Raw genomic sequence first — 19,490 nt, 5'->3', positions numbered from 1 at the left:
ACACATGAATTATTCAGACATGAAACACTGTAAAACACTGTAGAGCAATGTAAGTCATACCTGACACGGTTCTAACACAAATGTCTTAGCTGCCTCTGATTCACTAACACAATTATTCAGAAAACAACTAATACATTCTTGGAGAGAAAAACCTAAATTCAATTTATATTTCAAACAGTCAAAGTAAATAAGAAAATGCTGCCAAATTTGTATAAAAAAAATCCCTGTGATCGTCTGTTTTCTTCATACGTACTGGGGAAAATGAGGAGTTTGTGTCTTGCTAATGAAGTATACAGGGAAAGGGTTTGCTTTAGAAAGTTTGTGGAGGAGCAAGTGACTGATGTAACTGTTTCTAATAACTGAGGAATTAAGGCAGGTTTGGAGAAAGAAACTTATTCATATTTTAAATAACATTTTGGCTTCAGCATCAACGGATATATGCTTTCACCTGCTCCTAATTTTCTTCTTGGTTATGAAGACTGTTTAAGTGAAGATGGAAACAGAACACTTATAAGCTGTCTATGTAGTGCAAGGGAAAGCATAAATTGGAGGTTACTATCTTGATGAGCAAGGGGAGTTGATCAGTGTGAAATTGCAAGCAGAAAATAAGCTCCCAGAATTTGCTGAAAATCTGGTGATAAACTATCCATTCTATTGTGGAGTAATTTAGGTATGCAACATTGTACATACAAAAAAACCTACCCCATTATTTTCATTCACAGAAGGCACATACATTTCACTTCTAAAAATAATGCTGTTTCTTTGTGCTCCCAATTTTTAAAATGACCAGACTTCTAATTGTGAGCTAAAAATCACTGTCTGGAAGCCTAGCCTCCTGTCTGCAATGAGGAACGTGGATTTTAATGGCAGGTTTTAGTCTCATTTCTTCCTCCCCTGCATTTCTTGCTACTTTTCTTGTTAAAGGGTTTTGGTTTGAGAGTCTAAGTTACGATATTATGGTTAAAACTAAGCCCCACCCTACTAAATACTCAGCATCACACTTTTATATTTCTGCTAGCTGAGACTTCAAGAATTTCAGTTTTGGCTTCACTCCAGTGTAAGGTTTGTATCTAACTTACCAAGTCACATTAGGATTTGCTCTAAAAAAAACTTGGCAGGGAGCAGAGCCTGGCTTGTTTAGAACTGACTACAATATTTGGAGAGATCATGACAGCTTTACAACATTTTTTTTCCCACACAAGTGTGTTGGTTATGAGACTGTAATTTACATTTCTTCATGCACAAAGTTACATGCAGGCATTTGGAGGAGGATTTCAGTTACCCTTTTCAAGATGCTAATAAACGCAAAAATATTTTATTCAATGCACCAGCCCTGAATTCATTTGCACAGTTCCTCTCCACCTGTCCTCCCTCACTGAACTTGAAACAAGAAGATTCCATTTGGCATTTTCTGAAGACAGAAATACTAAGGCATTAAATACTTTTAAATACTGGACTTTCTTCCTTCTGAGGGTGAGAGATAGTGATGGGCAGGGTAGTAGAAAGGAACTGCAGACATTTGGATGCGGGGAACAAAGATTTTGGTTTGGCACCTAGTGAAACTGCAGGGTTCATATTAGCAAACCTACACATGGTTAGAAATTAAAGATCAGTGACAAAAACTATCAGGAAGAGATGAAGGTTGATAGGTGCTAGGAAGCTTGGGATAATGAAGACTCTGTCAAGTGATTCTATTGGATTTATGTTCCTCAGTGAAGAAATAGGACTTTTATGAGACAATGGAAGCATGTGGTTAAGACTTTAGAGGTAGTTTTTTGGATTAAGGGCTGTTGTTATTGTTAACAACATTGTAGTTATTATTGTGTTAGCCCTGTGGAGCATGGTGTGTTTAAACATACAGAAAGACACATCCCCTGCTCCAAACAGCCAGATTCTAACACCCTTATTCATGATGAGCATATTTTACTCATTCTATAAATAGCTCCACTGAAACCAATGGGACTATTAGAGTAATGTGCTAGTAAATATCATCATGGAAGAGTATCACAAGCTGATGCAAAGAGCTTACAATCTAAGGCTCTGATACCACAGGGTGGATATTTGTACCTGCCCACAAACAGTAAGTTCCAGAATCAGGGCCAAATTCAAGACAAGATGTATCAAGAAAATATAGCACAAAGGAGGGAGGCATGGAAGGAGTATATGTGGCAGGGAAACCATAAGAATACAAGTCTCTAATGACCTCTTCCAAGCCAAAGCTCAGAACCAGTACTCCAGCCTCATCCTCCCTGACATGTCAGTTACAGTCAACCATGCTCTTCCTGAAATCTTGCTCTCTCCTGGTTCTCTTCCTCATTGCTCCTTCAACATGTCCTTCAGAGTATCCTCCTCATCCAACTTTCTGTGGGGGTTCCACTACCTCTATCCTTAACCCATTTCTCCTCTCCTGCTACAACTTATCTCTGAGCAATCTCATTCAAAAACACAAATTCAATTACCCTCTCACAGATGTACCTCTTTACTCCAGTCCTCTCTCATTCTGTTCAAACTAAAATCTCCTCCTGTCTCCCTCACATATCCTAGTGGATGTCTAGCCATCAGCTCAAGCTTAAACTAAAAGAGAGCGCCTAACACTCCTCCCCAAGCTCCCCCCACTGCTTTAACCATGTCACCCCTCTTGAACCCCTCCCTTTGAGACCACCTTCTCTACTGCATCAAACATAAGCTGCTTCTCTTCACTTTCAAGACCCTTCACAGCCTATCCCCACTCTACCGATCATGTCTCATTCACTATCAAGACATTGACTCTCACCTCTGTCCAGTCCATAATACCAGCCTCCATCACCCACTTGTTAAATTTTCTAACAAGCTCCCTCATTAGCCACCTTCAAAACCCTCCTTAAACACTCTTTTGCTGTAATGCCTACAAAACACTTGACAGCGACCACGTCTGGTGTGCTGAGACCACAGTCTACCTTGCTGACCAACACTGTCTTATTGTTTCCTTGTACTCCCCAGCCAGTCTGTCTGCATCCATCTGTTGTCTCTTGTCTTATACTTAGATTGTAAGCTCTTTGTGGTTCCTGGTCCTTGACTGGAGCTCATAGGCACTATGGTAATACAAAAAATAAAAATCACAACAACATATGGTTACATAGACTTCCTATGGGCATACCTCACTGGTATCAAATAAGTTTCTTTTATATATGTAAAAGAAAATAAACATCAGCAACCTCCACTGGCCCTTTGCCACTGTTCATCATTAATATTAATGTCTGACTTGTCTCAGGAACACTTTTAGTATGAATTTGAATCAGTGGCTCACAGCATCTCCGTGATAAAGTGTTGTTCTCAATGAGGCCCTAATCCCACAACTGACAGCAGTTAGGTGGACTGCTGTGTTTGTACAGGTCTCCATTGATTTCAGTGGGGTTCCTTGCAGGCACAGCAGTCTACCCACATGATGCTGTAGGATTGGAGCCTTACGTATTTTTTTGCCCCTGGTATGGATGAAATACAATTTGCTTTAACAGCTTTCTTTCAAAACTTATCTAGATTGGGTCACTTTAGATAGCTTGAAAAGCTTTTTAAAAATCATTTTATCCTAATTATGGCCTGACCACTCTGGAGGCAAAACCTTTTTCAAAATATATTTTTGAAAGATGTTTGCCAATGCATTTCATTAACGATGCCAGGAAGCCTGGGGTTATAATTTCCACAACCTCCTTTCCTTTATGTATTGTTTATACTTTTCCTCTCAAACTGGCCAAGAGACTTTTGTATTGTTCCAGTACTGGAACATTTGCTAGGGGTCCAGTTTCCAGGCCAATAATAGCTACAAATATTTCTGCCATTAAAGGATTGGAGTCAAGAACCGTATCATTTGGTTTTATGTTCTAGATTTCGTCATTTGGTTCCATTCCCCATGATCAGCATCAGCCAGACTTTCCCCAAGAAATAATTCTTTAGGACTTCTCCCCTTTCCATGGAAACTTTGAACATATGTGCTATTATAATTATTAACTAAAGCTACAATGAAAGTTACATCCAGGTTTCTGTTATAACCTCCCGTTTCCATAAGTTCTTAATTTTTCTCAACCATTTTTTTCAGGCTGAAACTTTGCAAGTTTATCTTAGCTGAAAGTTTTTTTAAAGGAAATTCTGAGGAAAATCTACCAACCCTTTTTGATTGTTCTCTGGGGAGAATGGAAAAATATTTTTTTCAGTTTACCACCCTCCCCAACCAAATGACCAGTAGATCGTTACAACTGAAAAATGTCTAAAATTCAAATTTCTTCAAACTTTGTATTTGGCTAGACCTCCTTGAAGAAATGCGTCTCACCCATCATTTCATTCTGCTTCTTGAGAGTGCTTTGGACTGGCTGCTGGAGAAAGTGGTAAGCAGCATTGGAGAAGCTTGTTATGGCAGGGTAAGGAGGACAGAAAACAGCTGTGGCAAGAGTGGGAAGTGTCTTCCTCCGTTCTAGCAAGTTGGAGGGAGAATGAGATGTTTCCTCTTATACAGCAGCGAGGAGGAAGAAAGGTTTTTTCCCCAACAGATGGGTGCAAGTAGGAAAGAGTAAAGCCTTCCTGCTCCCAGCAGCCAGGAAAGAGGAATGGAAATGTAGGCAAGAGAGTGATGAAGCTCCCATGCCCTCTCTTCCAGAAGCTGCAGGTGGAAGGGAACTCTCAATTTGTAAGCCAAGGTGATATGTAAAGGTGCGGCTTGTATTTTGTAAGCTACCTGAAACAAACACTCTGACAGGAAATGCCCTATGATCTCCTGCCTGGAAGCCAGGGGGCCTTCTTCTGATTGCTGTTGCTGGGCCCTGTTTGATGGACTCCCTCATCTTCTACCCCAGTTGACATTACTGCTCTGTCCATTCTTCCTATGCAGCAAGAACATCCTGTTCGGAATGAGATGACACATTGAATTTCTTCAGTATGCTACCAGATCAGTTCAGCAGCATAAGAACCATTCTGTTTATTTCTGCTCTTACAGCTGTTTGAATTTGGGGTAACTGGAAGATGCTCAGTAATTTTCTTGGTTGTTTTTATCCCTAATCTAACGAGCACACCCAGTAAGCAACTGTATGTCTGAAAGGTAACCCAGAGAACTTTGTTCTTCAGTGTCCAAATGCCTGGTAAATATCTCACTGGTGCCTACTTCCTATTTATCACTGCTACATTTTTGTGATATTATGCGTTTAAAGATAACTTCAAAATGCAGTAGTAGTGGCCAGATCCTTAACTGATGTAAATTGTTGTAACTCCATTGACTTCAACAAAGCTATGATGATTTACATCAGCTGAAGATCTGGTCCTAGGTTTTCAGCTAGAAGCTGATGTGAATGAGAGGGTATCAGAGAGCAAATATCTTGATGAGGTTAGAATAGAATCATAGACTTTAAGGTCAGAAGGGGCCATTATGATCGTCTAGTCTAACCTCCTGCACAATCTCACCCACCCACCCCGTAACAAACCCCTGACCTATGTCTGAGCTACTGAAGTCCTCAAATCGTGGTTTAAAGACTTCAAGGTGCAGAGAATCCTCCAAGTGACCCATGCCCCACGCTGCAGAGGAAGGTGAAAAGCCCCAGGGCTTCTGCCAATCTGCCCTGGAGGAAAATTCCTTCCCGACCCCAAATATGGCAATCAGATAAACCCTGAGCATGTGGGCAAGACTCACCAGCCAGACACCCAGGAAAGAATTCTCTGTAGTAACTCAGATCCCACCCTATCTAGCATCCCATCACAGGCCATTGGACATATTTACTGCTAATAGTCAAAGATCAATTAATTGCCAAAATTAGGCTATCCCATCATACCATCCCCTCCATAAACTTATCAAGCTTAGTCTTGAAACCAGATATGTCTTTTGCCTCCACTGCTCCCCTTGGGAGGCTATTCCAGAACTTCACTCCTCTGATGGTTAGAAACCTTCATCTAATTTCAAGTCTAAACTTCCTGATGGCCAGTTTATATCCATTTGTTCTTGTGTCCACACTGGTACTGAGCTTAAATAATTCCTCTCCCTCCCTGGTATTTATCCCTCTAATATATTATAGAGATCAATCATATCTCCCCTCAGCCTTCTTTTGGTTAGGCTAAACAAGCCAAGCTCATTGAGTCTCCTTTCATAAGACAGGTTTTCCATTCCTCGGATCATCCTAGTAGCCCTTCTCTGGACCTGTTCCAGTTTGAATTCATCCTTCTCAAACATGGGAGACCAGAACTGCACACAATATTCCAGATGAGGTCTCACCAGTGCCTTGTATAACGGTATTAACACCTCCTTATCTCTACTGGAAATACCTTGCCTGATGCATCCCAAGACTGCATTAGCTTTTTTCACAGCCATATCACATTGGCGGCTCATAGCCATCCTGTGATGGACCAATACTCCGAGGTTCTTCTCCTCCTCTGTTACTTCCAAGCGATGCGTCCCCAGTTTATAACAAAAATTCTTGTTATTAATCCCTAAATGCATGACCTTGCACTTTTCACTGTTAAATTTCATCCTATTACTATTACTCCAGTTTACACGGTGATCCAGAGCTTCCTGTACGATATCCCGGTCCCTCTCTGTATTGGCAATACCTCCCAGCTTCGTGTCATCCGCAAACTTTATTAGCATATTCCCACTTTTTGTGCCAAGCTGAGTAATAAAAAGATTAAATAAAATTGGTCCCAAAACTGATCCCTGACGAACTCCACTAGTAACCTCCTTCCAGCCTGACAGTTCATCTTTCAGTATGACCCGTTGCAGTTCAGTATTACCAGTTCCTTATCCACCTTTCAATTTTCATATTGATCCCCATCTTTTCCAATTTAGCTAATAATTTCCCACGTGGAACTGTATCAAATGCCTTACTGAAATAGAGGTAAATTAGATCCACTGCGTTCCCTTTGTCTAAAAAACCTGTTACCTTCTCAAAGGAGATCAGGCTGGTTTGGCACGATCTACCTTTTGTAAAACCATGTTGTATTTTGTCCCAATTACCATTGACCTTAATTTCCTTAACTACTTTCTTCTTCAAAAATTTTTCCAAGACCTTGCATACTACAAATGTCAAACTAACAGGCCTGTAGTTACTCGGATCACATTTTTTCCCTTTCTTAAAAAGAGGCACTATGTTAGCAATTCTCCAATCATACGGTACAACCCCTGAGTTTACAGATTCATTAAAAATTCTTGCTAATGGGCTTGCAATTTCATGTGCCATTTCCTTTAATATTCTTGGATGAAGATTATCTGGGCCCCCCGATTTAGTCCCATTAGGCTGTTCGAGTTTCACTTCTACCTCGGATGTGGTAATATCTACCTCCATATCCTCATTCCCATTTGTCATCCTACCATTATCCCTAAGCTCCTCATTAGCCACATTAAAGACTGAGACAAAGTATTTGTTTAGATATTGGGTCATGCCTAAATTATCCTTAACCTCCATTCCATTCTCAGTGTTTAGTGGTCCCACTTCTCCTTTCTATGTTTTCTTCTTATTTATATGGCTATAGAGCCTTTTACTATTGGTTTTAATTCCCTTTGCAAGGTCCAACTCTATATGGCTTTTGGCCTTTCTCACTTTATCCCTACATGTTCTGACCTCAATAAGGGATCTTTCCTTGCTGATCCCTCCCATCTTCCACTCCTTGTCGGCTTTCTGCTTTTTCTTAATCACCTCTCTGAGATGCTTGCTCACCCAGCTAGGTCTACAACTCCTGCCTATGAGTTTTTTCCCCTTTCTTGGGATGCAGGCTTCTGATAGTTTCTGCAACCTTGACTTGAAGTAATTCCAGGCCTCCTCCGCCTTTAGATCCACAAGTTCTTCAGTCCAATCCACTTCCCTAACTAATTTCCTGAATTTTTTGAAGGTAGCCCTTTTGAAATAAAAAACCCTAGTCACAGATCAATTTTTGTTTATCCCTTCATTTAGTTTGAACTGAAGTAGCTCATGATCGCTTGAACCAAGGTTGTCCCCTACAACCACTTCTTCCACGAGGTCCTCACTACTCACCAAAACCAAATCTAAAATGGCATCTCCTCTTGTTGGTTCGGCAACTACTTGGTGAAGGAATCCATCAGCTATCGCATCCAGGAAAGTCTGAGCCCTATTATTATTACTAGCACTTGTCCTCCAGTCTATATCTGGGAAGTGAAAGTCTCCCATGATCACACAATTCCCATTAGAATTTACTTCATTAAAAACATTAAAGAGTTCTCTATCCATATCCAAATCGGATCATGGTGGTCTATAGCACACCCCAAGCACTATCTAAGGACAAGCTCTTGTAGCTTTCTTTCCCAATGTGATTTTTGCCCAGACAGACTCTGTTTTATCCATTCCATCACTTATTTCTTTAAAGTCTACCTCATCATTGATATACAATGCTACTCCACTACCTTTGCCTTTATTTCTGTCTTTCCTAAACAGCACATACCCTTCAATACATGTACTCCAGTCATGACTACTATTCCATCATGTTTCTGTTATCCCTATAATATCTGGTTTTACTTCCTGCACCAATAACTCTAGTTCCTCCATTTTGTTACCTAGGCTCCTCACATTAGTGTATAAACATCTTAATTTTTGCTGTTTGGCTTCGCTCACATTCTTTACCCGATTAGGCACAGACATTCCACTGTCAGTATCACCTATTAGACTGGTATCTACACTACCTTTCCTCCTTACGTCCACTCTCCTACCTATGGCTGTATCCTTTCTTACTTCGTTTTCTTCCCTCTCAATGTTAAAATCTGGCGTGGAGATTACCTGGACATCTCCCAACCATCTCCCCCAAATTCCTAGTTTAAAGCTCTTTTAATCAGTTGTGCCAGCCTCCATCCTAGAAGTCTATTTCCCTCCCTACTCAGGTGAAGTCTATTCTGAGAGAACAGTCCTCTGTCCATGAATGCTTCCCAGTGGCCATACATCCCAAAGCAAAGGTTGTGGGGTACCCTGCAAAGACTGGTGAAGTCTCAAAGGAACAACTGCTCTTGAATGGAGAAAAAATTTGCACCCTGTTAGTGCATCCTTCCTTAATAATTCATAGCTTACCACTGACTTTAACCTCAGAGGAGAGAAAATGTCCCATCTACCAAACAGGGGGTAGGTGCAGTTTAGAGTGCTAGTGAGGTAAAAGCAGCACCAGAGTTAAGTTAGGAGGAAGGAAACAGCTACTGTTAAGATTTCTAGGGAGCTCTGCCAAACTAAAAAGGCAAATGACACTTGGTCACGCACATAAATACTGAATAGAAAGTTGCACCTATCCAGCTAAGTGCTTTTAAATTTAACAGAGAAAGACACATTTCTTGACTCTGAACTGCATTTGGAAAGAATTTTTGAATAAAAATGGATATTTCTGATTGTTCAGCTGATGATCAGATCTTGCTGAAAATGCTGTCACTGGTCAGACACCAGTTGCACACCAAGTGTCCGACACACAAAGAAATCAGTTGATTACAGTTTTAACATTCAAGTTATTTTCTTAGGGCTCAGTGCTGAAGCCTGACTCAGTCTATATGCAATGAGAACTCCCAGTGAAGCCAAATCTTACTGGTATTCAAGTCACTGGAAGATCTGCGTATATAAGAACTTCAGGCCTGAACCCCTTCATTATTAAATAGTATAACAGTACTAGAACTAGCTACCTATCTCTGACACTATTACTAAGTAGTGAATTCAATGTTAAACAAACAATTTTTAAAAGCAACTAAGTGTCTTAGAAGCTTAAGTCCCATTTTCAAAAGTGAATAGGACCAGATTTTCAAAAATTTTCAAAGTGGTACATCAAAGCAGGCTAGGTGTCTAACTCCCAGGGAAATCAATAGTAGCTGGGAACTTAACCTACTTAGGTGCTTTTGAAATCCAACTAGGAGCCTATCTGCATCTTTAGGTGCCTAAATTCCTTTGAAACTCAATGAGTCTTAGGTTTCTAAGCACCTAAGTCACTTTTGAAAATGGCACTTAGATGCTTTTGAACATTTTATCCATGGTCCCCATTCCAAGGATCTTACAAATAGTGACCGATCTGAACAAAACCCCACATATGAACTTCTAATCCAAACCATATATTTCAATCAGATCCAATTCCTAGGTCCAGACAAGACTGGACTGATAGCCATATCCAAATCGCCACAAAGTTTGGACTATTAGCATATACTTCATAATTTCAGTCAGTTCTGGTTAGGCCTATCTCTGCTTACAACCCAAGGCCATGATCCTTACACTAGTGCTGAACTTTGTGCACCAAGAGTAGTCCTATTGACTTCAGTGAGTCCAATGGGACTTCTCATGGGCGTAAAGTTAGTCATAAGTGTAAGTCTTTGCAGGACTTGCACCTAAATCAGACACAGACAAAAAATTGAGACACACAAAATGCTACATTTTGGTGAGGTGAGGATCACTTGAAAAATGCCCAGCAATGCAATTTTTAAGTAAATCAGTGTATAAAATGGAATAGTTAATAAATAAACAGAAGTGGGAAAATAGTTATACTGTGCAAACATTGCAATCAGTGACATAAATTCAAACAGAAACTCCTATTAGAAAGCCGTGATAATGTAACGATGAATGTATCTAAGGCCCTAATCCTGAGATCACTGCATGCACGTGTACTACTGAAGCCAACAGGGCCCTACACAAGTGCATCATTGTGTCCACACTCAGCAATTGCAGGATGGGGCCAAAAATTATGGTACCTTGAGCCCTACTATCCTTACTTCAGGAAACCTCCCACTGGATTAACTGATGGACTCCAAGTAACTCCACTGAGTGTTTTGCCTTAGTAAGAACTACAGGATTAGACCATTAATGTGTAAACTGTTGCTCTAGAGATTTCCATTTAAACAAACTCTTTGAAATAATTTACTACACTTAAACTGTCAGCAAATATATGCTTTAACTTCTCTATTCCAGTTTCAAAGCAGTGAATAAAAAGACAGTCATTTTAAAATAACTATATTAACCAAAGCTTAATTTTCCTTTAAATAGTCTCTCAGCAATTGTCTGCAAAATAATTAACTTGTAGATCATTTGCATACAAAATAAGTACTAAGAATACTTTATTCAGACTTTGTAAAGGCTTATTTGTGAAGCATTTGGTTTCACTAAGAATGGTAATGTGAACTCTGCCATTCTTGGAAAGTTTCCATGGATAGCATCTGTATTATGGTGAGAGAGAGCTGATATCTACCATTTACAAATTTCTTTGGAATAATAAGTCAAGAAATTTTAATACACTTTTTAAGCACTTTTCCACATATTGGTCCCGATAGCTCTTAACTATTAATAGTTTGTAACACAACATGACTGATGTCATATACAATTGCTTCAGAAGAATTTAATTTAAATAATCACATACAAAAGGTGCCCTCTTCAGCTAAAGAAGTTGAAAGAAATATCATAAAAAAATCAATAGGCAAATATTTTTGTTTACATTTACAATAATAAAACTTCAGACAAGTATTTATTGTTTTTAAAAAAATACATTATAACAGAACAAAATGTATATATGTTGATCATGAAAGACAAAACTACCATTATCTGGACTAGAATGCACATGCATGCTAACAGTTCAAAAATCATTTCAGGGCATTCAGGAAACATGAAACAAGCTACCTGTTTGTGAATGTACTATTTTTCTACTTGGTAAGTATGCCTGAGAAAGTTAACCTGTAAAGAAACAGGCTTTTAAACTCTTAAACACAAAGAGCTTTCTACAGTGAAATGGTGAAGAGACCTGTGATATGCACCTGACAGGCCACTAAGCCATTTCCCACAGAGATTCTGTTCACTGCTCCACCTCAGCTCAGTGATCCAGCAGTGGCACAGACTTTCACATCAATACCAAATTAATTCAACCAAGGTATTAAAAAAGCATGCTGATATGATGTAAAATCACCAGTTTATATACAGAGGGTATGTGGAAATCAAATAGATTCTCTACCAAAGTTAGTGTATTGTTGTGCAGTATTATGGACAAGTAAAAAGTAATGATAAAGCAGGGATTATATGTCTGGCTCAAGTTAAGACCCTTTAAAAACTACAATTTCAACACAATCATCTAGCATCAAAGAATGAAAAATCAGGACAAATGCAAATAATCATTTTACAGTAGCCACATACTATAGATAAGTAGGAACCAATATGTAGCTTGGGAAAATAGTACCATAATAATTTATTTTCATATACCCAAAGCACAATTTACTAGCAGGCACAAGCAGTCTGACAAGATGTGAAAGGAAGCAGTGAAAACGTCGGGGATTGAATTTCCTTTCATCAGGATTTGTCTGCTACTACTGTATGCAGATGACAAATGGAACTGAGAGAAATTCAAGATATTTAACTCTTATTAGTAATGTAATGCTACTGTAATGGGTTTTAGATTTTTGCCTTTTCTTGTATTAAAAGAAATAAAAACTAATTAATCAAAAGCTATATACTGAGGATTGTTCAGAATCTGAGTGCATGTTTTCTTCATTAAGAACAATGGGCCAGTTCCAGTCGGTACAAATCGATGTAGCTCTGTTGAAGTCAATGGATCTATGCCAATTTATGGAACACAGTGTCTGACACTATGCCTTCAATTTTAGCGGTCTTGTTGAAATCATTACAAGCAACTGCATACTTTGTAAATTACATGGGCTTGAAAAAAAAACAATCATGGGCATAAAAAATTCTAATAGAAACCTTTAATTTTCATAATTTCATAATTTAAGCAGATAATACATGATCATACTACATGAGCTAGATCATATGAAACAAAGTTATCAAACAAAACAAATGTATAAGTCTGAGGAGAAAAAAACCACGACGGTAAAACGATGGAATTTTAACAGCCAATCCTACCCTGCAATGTTGAAACACATTAAAATATACTATTGCACATATGTATACATTTTTCTGAGTGTGATCAGGAAGCAGCTTCCTTCCCCCATTTTGTAGCACTGCACAAATGGCTAGGTGCATTACGGAGGCTTTTTACTGGCCTATGAAGTATAAGGTATTATCCACTGCTGGAGACAGGTCATCAGACTTGATGGACTAGTTAACTGATCCAGTATGGTAAATCCTATTTTATTCTTTCACCAGTACTGAGCATGGCATCAAGAGCACTCTATGCTGCTCTGACACCAGACACGCGGTTAAGTTATACCTTTCAATCAGTACTTCATTCTTCAGTCTACTTGTAGCATGTGCAGAGAGGAAAGCAGAACACCAATTATAAGGAGTACCATAAGGGCCCCCGATCCAGCAATGCCTTTAACAAGTGCTTAACTTTATGTTTGTGAGTAGTCCCACTGATATCAATGGCATTATTCACATGCTTAACATTAAGCACGAGCTTAAGTGCTTTGCTGGACCAGGTCCTAAGAGAGGATCCAGTATCAGAACAGAAGGAGCGCACTGAGAGTAGGAGACCCAGAAAGCAGTGCAAGGGAAGTGGAAAGCATCTTTTAAGTTTATAATTGTTTAAGGAGGACAAATGGGGAGAAAGATGGGCTAAGGTTATATCTATACTGCAATCACGGGGTGTGACTGCAGCTCAAGCAGACATTCCAAAGCTAGCTAGCTAGGCTCCTGGAAAAGTGAAGCTCTGGCAGCACTGTACAAGCCCACCCGGAACCCTGGGTAATTACTCACACAGCTGCCCTGCACTGAAACACATGCTGCCACAGCGTCACTGCTCCAGTATGTGAGCTAGCTAGATTAAAGCTAGCTTGGGTAGGTCTCCTTGAGCTGCAATCACACCCCATACTTGTACTACAGACATACACAATATACATTCTCCTCCTCTGTGTAAGGGGGAATCTCCTGGATCCAGAAACTTTCTTAGAGCCCCTGCTAATTTTACAAGATAGGTGGCATGCGTGGTCATACTCTAGAGGGCAAGAGGGAAATCCTAGATGGCAATGCTATGATTCTGGCTGAAGAGCTTCATTTTCCTCCTCCCATACCTGAAAGCCTTGAATCCTTGCCAAATACTCCAGCTGTTTTGAAGGCTGCACTGCAGAACAGGGGGAAGCAGGAGATATTCCTTTTAGACCTATGGCTTCAGCAGTCGGGGATGTTCCATTCATGAGGAGTTCCCTGGCAATTGTAGCTGTACTATTAGTAGTAGCAGCAGATATGCTGAAGAAAGAGCTAGAAGTCTGGCTCATTTCTTTGGATGACAAATAGCTTCCAGTAGTGCCAGGGGCTGCTTTGTTGCGGCTTGCTTCCATCTCTTGATAAACATCAGGTGAGAGATGGAGAATTCCCTTTGGTGCTGAAAATGAAAGCAAAGACCATTCTCATTACACTTGCAGTGAGTTAAAGATGGACAACTATACCATTGTCAGTTTAGATGCTTCCCACCTGAAAACAAACTGTATACTTATAGGTCTTTTTCAGTATAACTGCGAGTAAGAATGCATAATCTACCTGATTATAACCAAAACTGGTTTTAAATGGACATTAAGGGGAAGGATTTTTTTTTTTTTTTTTTTTTTTAAAGATCCTAAATGTGGCCTCTAAAACTGTGATTGAAATTTGGCATTCACAGACCATTTGGCATGCACAAATGAGGTACTTAGATGTCAGAACTAACAAGACATAGCCACACCCCAAAATATGATAAACTTTATTTTCTTGTAATCCTCTTCCTTCTCACATCCCTACACCATTGTCTGTTGTCATTATTTCCTGTGCTAACATGCCTTATTTAGGCCGCATACCCTTCAGTGAAGGAAACAGTCTTCTTTTTTTAAGCATTATGGATATCTGTGACACAGTATATATTGTAAATAATATCTTTTTGACTTGTACTTGAAAAGGTGTATTCTTTGCTCAGTGTGAACACCATTTACATCACAGGAATTATGCTATGTATTAGAGACCCAAAGAATTTATTCACGTGCAGTTATGGAAATCTCTCTAATATTAGACATACAATTAAGGATAATTGCTCTTGGTAACTATATTTCAGTATTTTAAATAATATTTTTAGACAATGAAGTCCCAATCCTGCATACACATGTGCACCTGAATAACTTTACACAGTTGAGGAAATCAACTGAGATTCTCATGTGTGCAAGAGTGTTCCAGATCAGGGCTTATTTAAGCCATCTTACTATACAGTCAAGCTATGTTTTGAAAAATAAATGATATCCATTTTGAAGATAGTTTAAAAAATAATAATGAACATGAAAATATTTTATTAAATTACGACAAGCATATTGGAGCCTTCTATTGGTAGCAGTCAGACTGCCTAAAATATGACATTTGTGACAGCTGGCAGTATGGGAGTCCATTTTACAATAGCAAACCAGTTCGGCAACTAGTTTAGCTATGAGAAAAAAAATGCTATGGTTCAATGTTTATAGATTATTTTTCATTTGCAATGCATATGAAAGTCATTTTAAGACTGCAGAACAGTCTTAAAGAAGAATCGAAACTGGATTTCTAGTTTCTTATAATGGGTTTTCCTAATCTCAGTGGCACAAATGCTACTTTTTAAATAAGATGTCTGCTGCCTGAAGTAGATTCGGAAATACCAGCTATAATTAAAATCCTGAAATTCAAATACATGGTGAACATGCTTCCTTGTTGAACTTTCAGACTGCTGTCTGAGCAAATTGGTTATAGGTGTGTCTTGTAATTGCTTTACTCAATTTGGCTTTTAACTCATTATAAGCTTCATACGGTTAGACCACAATCCAATATTGCTGATTACAGGCATGAAAAGCTTTCATGAAGTATTTCGTTATATTGTTAAAACGTGAATAATTTCGTGACTGCAGTGATTAATTTCACAAGAGGAGACATAACGTGTGGTTCAACTCTCTGACCTTGCAAACCATATTCACACAAGTATAGAGACTCACACAAGCCCCACTAACAGAACTACTTGCATGAGTAAAATTAGGACTGGACCCCAAATTCTGGCTTCCCCCCACTGAGCCACTACAAGAGCTGGTGCAGAGCCACCGCAAGCTACAATTCCTCAAACCTGACTGCCTGGGCAGGGCAAACACAGACAAGAAAGTTCAAGTGGCCTGCTGACACGGAACCCTACAGTGCTCCGTAAAGTTGCTTCAGATCAGAGCAATTCAGGCTCTAATAAGTGCACAGTGAGAGGGGGTACATGAATGGAAAGAGCAAGACACATTCCTTACCCAGCTGATTACTATGTCCTGTCTCCTTGCCTAAAGCTTAGAGAGCCCTATGGCTCCAGTCCTCCAACTGACTTTGCATGGACAGATCTCCAGGGAAGTCAGTGGGGCTCTGCCCAGGTACAGCGGTTCACCTGCATGAACCTCTTGCAGGACCGGAGGCCCAGATCAATATGTTGCATGGCTTCTGAATGGCTGTACTGTGGAAGTGTTAGAGAGGGGCAGGAAGAGGCTCTATGCACCATCTTCCCCCCCGGACAGATCCGTGCAGGACAATATAGAATACAGCCCTATAAGGATAAAACACCATATGCACATGTATAAAGCAGTATTATGTACAGTATTTTAATAATATACCCTTCATCTGAGACTTCACCGCCTTCAGATAAATCTAATCTCACCTCACATTTTTTAAATTGCTTTGTAAAATGGATACAGGGTTTAAATGATTTAAACAGACATAGCGCATCCCCCGGTTACTGTCAGGTAAAACTGGGCTACATAAACCAAGAAACAATCATTACAAAATAGAGCAGCAAGTACCCAGCACCTCCTAAATCTGACCCACTGTAAATCCAATTTCACTAAATGCATTTGAGAAATAAAGGTGATTAATTCAATAATATAAGTGAAAGAACACACTGGTGCAGAAATATTATTATGAAAAAGAATCTATTTTGGAAAAAAGCAACACAATGCTAACTTTTTTACAAAATATTTTAAACCAAATTAACTACTGCAGATGTCTATTCCATTGATGTAATATTCCTTAAAACAAACATTTCACATGCTTTCTCAGCCTTTTCAATGTTTTTACATGATCCACCCAAATATCTAACTGCTGTCTGGAACAATAGTTGGGAATTTTTCCAGACTACCAAACTTTCTAAATGTTAAACTAACTAATATATGGCATATGATGAATAAAAAGATATTCAGCATGATATATCAAATGTTCTTATAAACCACCTACATTGTTATAAAGGAGATTGTAAATTAATAATAGTAATAGTACTTTGCCTTTATATAACACCTTCCAGCTGAGGATCTCAAAGTGTTTTACAAGTAACAATTAACTAAGTCATATGAAACACTTAAGAGGTAGACATTATTGCCATCACTGACTATTTTTAAAAACCAAGTGATGTAGTATTTTGGACATTATATTAATACACTTGCAAACTGTTAGGATTTTAACTAGAATTTAAGTTTAATGAGGCTAATTAAAACTTGCTTTAAACAGCTGCTGCTGAAGTATAGAAAAACTTTTAAAAATTGCTTTTGGAATATTTGTGCTAAGAAATATATTTTCTTAAGTTTTATTGCCTATTTTTAAAACAATACTAAGGATCCTTCTATGAAATACTTCTGTGCCTGCTGCTTATTCCTAATCTAATTGTATAACCTTCTGTTTGACTATTACAGTTTAGCTGCTGTGGAAATTATGGTATTACAGGATGATAATTATGATATCAAGTGAGAAATGAACTATAGAAGTATAAGAACTCTTAGAAACAAATACCAGAAACTGCTTTCATACATATACTTTTGTTAATAAAATTTGGGAGACTAGAAATACAAACAAATGAGATATCTATTGACTTATCTCTAGACAAGAGTTGTCCACACAGCGTGAGTGGATCTCTAAGTGAGCAAAGTTCTTATAAGCTTATTATTCCTCTGCAAAATCTAGATTTTTATGTGAATATCAGGAAAAAATCATATGCTAAATTCAATACAAATCTCATATTACAGAATCATATGTAACTGTAAATCATAAAGGTTATAGCAAAGATGCAGAGTAATATATGACAATTATCAGGAGTCTCAGGAACTATATTTCACCATATATATCAACAATGGTACACCTTCTGCTGCATATAACCTGGAGGTGCATTCATGAAAGACCTATAAATAATTTCCATGCACAAGCATATTATTTACACCCGTGGGCAATCATGTAAGGAAAATATGCAGACTAGCTATGCAGTATAATCACTAACACTTGAAAAACAATTCTAATCCATTCTTTAATGGTAATTGTTAGCAGTTGCTTAAAATTTTAATCTCTAAAAAGACTTCCAACCCTACAATCAAATACAGGTGTGTATGATCTTTTGTCTACATCTGCCAATCAGATACTAGAAAACTGCAAAGTGGTATGGAGGCATACTATATAAATGGCTAGATTAAGACAATGTAGGGACCTGGGTAACATCTCTACCTGGGTAGTCCCCGTAGTCTTACCTCTGTGCTGTGGTCCCATCCCTGCCTGGACTAGCAGTGGCAGAGCCACCAGTGCAAGCAGCATCTTTGCTCTTACCCACCATTCCTCTTTGGACAGGCTGGGGACTCCCTCCTCCCTGGCCCATCACACTGTGTCGGATTCCCTTCCAGAAGAAAACTCAGCCTTCACCCATCAGAGCAAAGGATTCTATGTGAGAGGGCACTTGCCAACATCACCCCCAGCAGAGCCATGATGACAACAAGCCCCCCCACAGACATAGCCTCTGCTGCAGAGGTACTGATGGCCCCATGGCAGCAGGTTCCTCAGCAAACTATCCAATAAAGTGAATGGGGCACTTAACCATCTTAAAGCCATCACAGGGCTGTCTGCAGATTTAGGACAGTATCTCTTCATCAGTTACACTGGGTCATGCTTTCAAGCTTTTCTTCACAACCACGAGGTCTAGGAACATATTATTTTTGAACATGAAAGCTGAGATCCTGATGTTGTAATAAAGAACAGGAGTACTTGTGGCACTTTGGAGACTAACAAATTTATTTGAGCATAAGCTTTCGTGGGCTACAGCTCACTTCATCGGATGCATAGAATGGAACATATAGTAAAAAGATAGATATATACATACAGAGAACATGAAAAGGTGGCGTAAGAGGCTAATTAATTAAGATGAGCTATTATCAGCAGAGGAAAAAAAACTTTTGTAGTGATAATCAAGGTGGCCCGTTTAGACAGTTGACAAGAAGGTGCGAGGATACTTAACATGGGGAAATAGATTCAATATGTGTATCAAAAAAATGTGTAATGACCCAGCCATTCCCAGTCTCTATTCAAACCCAAGTTAATTGTATCTAGTTTGCATATTAATTCAAGCTCAGCAATTTCTCATTGGAGTCTGTTTTTGAAGCTTTTCTGTTGCAAAATTGCCACCCTTAAATCTTTTACTGAGTGGCCCGAGAGGTTGAAGTGTTCTCCTACTGGTTTTTGAATGTTATGATTCCTGATGTCAGATTTGTGTCCATTTATTCTTTTGTGTAGAGACTGTCCGGTTTGGCCAACGTACATGGCAGAGGGGCAATGCTGGTACATGATGGCATATGTCACATTGGTAGATGTGCAGGTGAACTAGCC

The 19,490-nt window shown here is 39.0% G+C and overlaps 1 protein-coding gene across 10 annotated transcripts in view; it reads right to left on the bottom strand.

Annotated features, from left to right (window-relative positions):
- Positions 1-19,490, bottom strand: part of STAU2 (staufen double-stranded RNA binding protein 2) — a 225,177-nt gene that overhangs the window by 102,676 nt on the left and 103,011 nt on the right. For 9 of the 10 annotated variants that reach the window (XM_084621497.1, XM_084621499.1, XM_084621494.1 and 6 more), the window contains one exon: positions 13,922-14,232. In XM_084621497.1, the coding sequence (XP_084477623.1) occupies positions 13,922-14,232 (311 nt within the window). Of the gene's footprint in view, positions 1-12,640; positions 14,233-19,490 lie in introns of those variants that run through there. The other variant, XM_084621495.1, reaches the window with a different exon arrangement.

The sequence above is a fragment of the Lepidochelys olivacea genome, assembly GCF_965140295.1.
Source record: "Lepidochelys olivacea isolate rLepOli2 genome assembly, chromosome: 2".
Taxonomy (NCBI): domain Eukaryota; kingdom Metazoa; phylum Chordata; order Testudines; family Cheloniidae; genus Lepidochelys; species Lepidochelys olivacea.
This window is presented reverse-complemented; position numbering and strand designations above follow the sequence as displayed.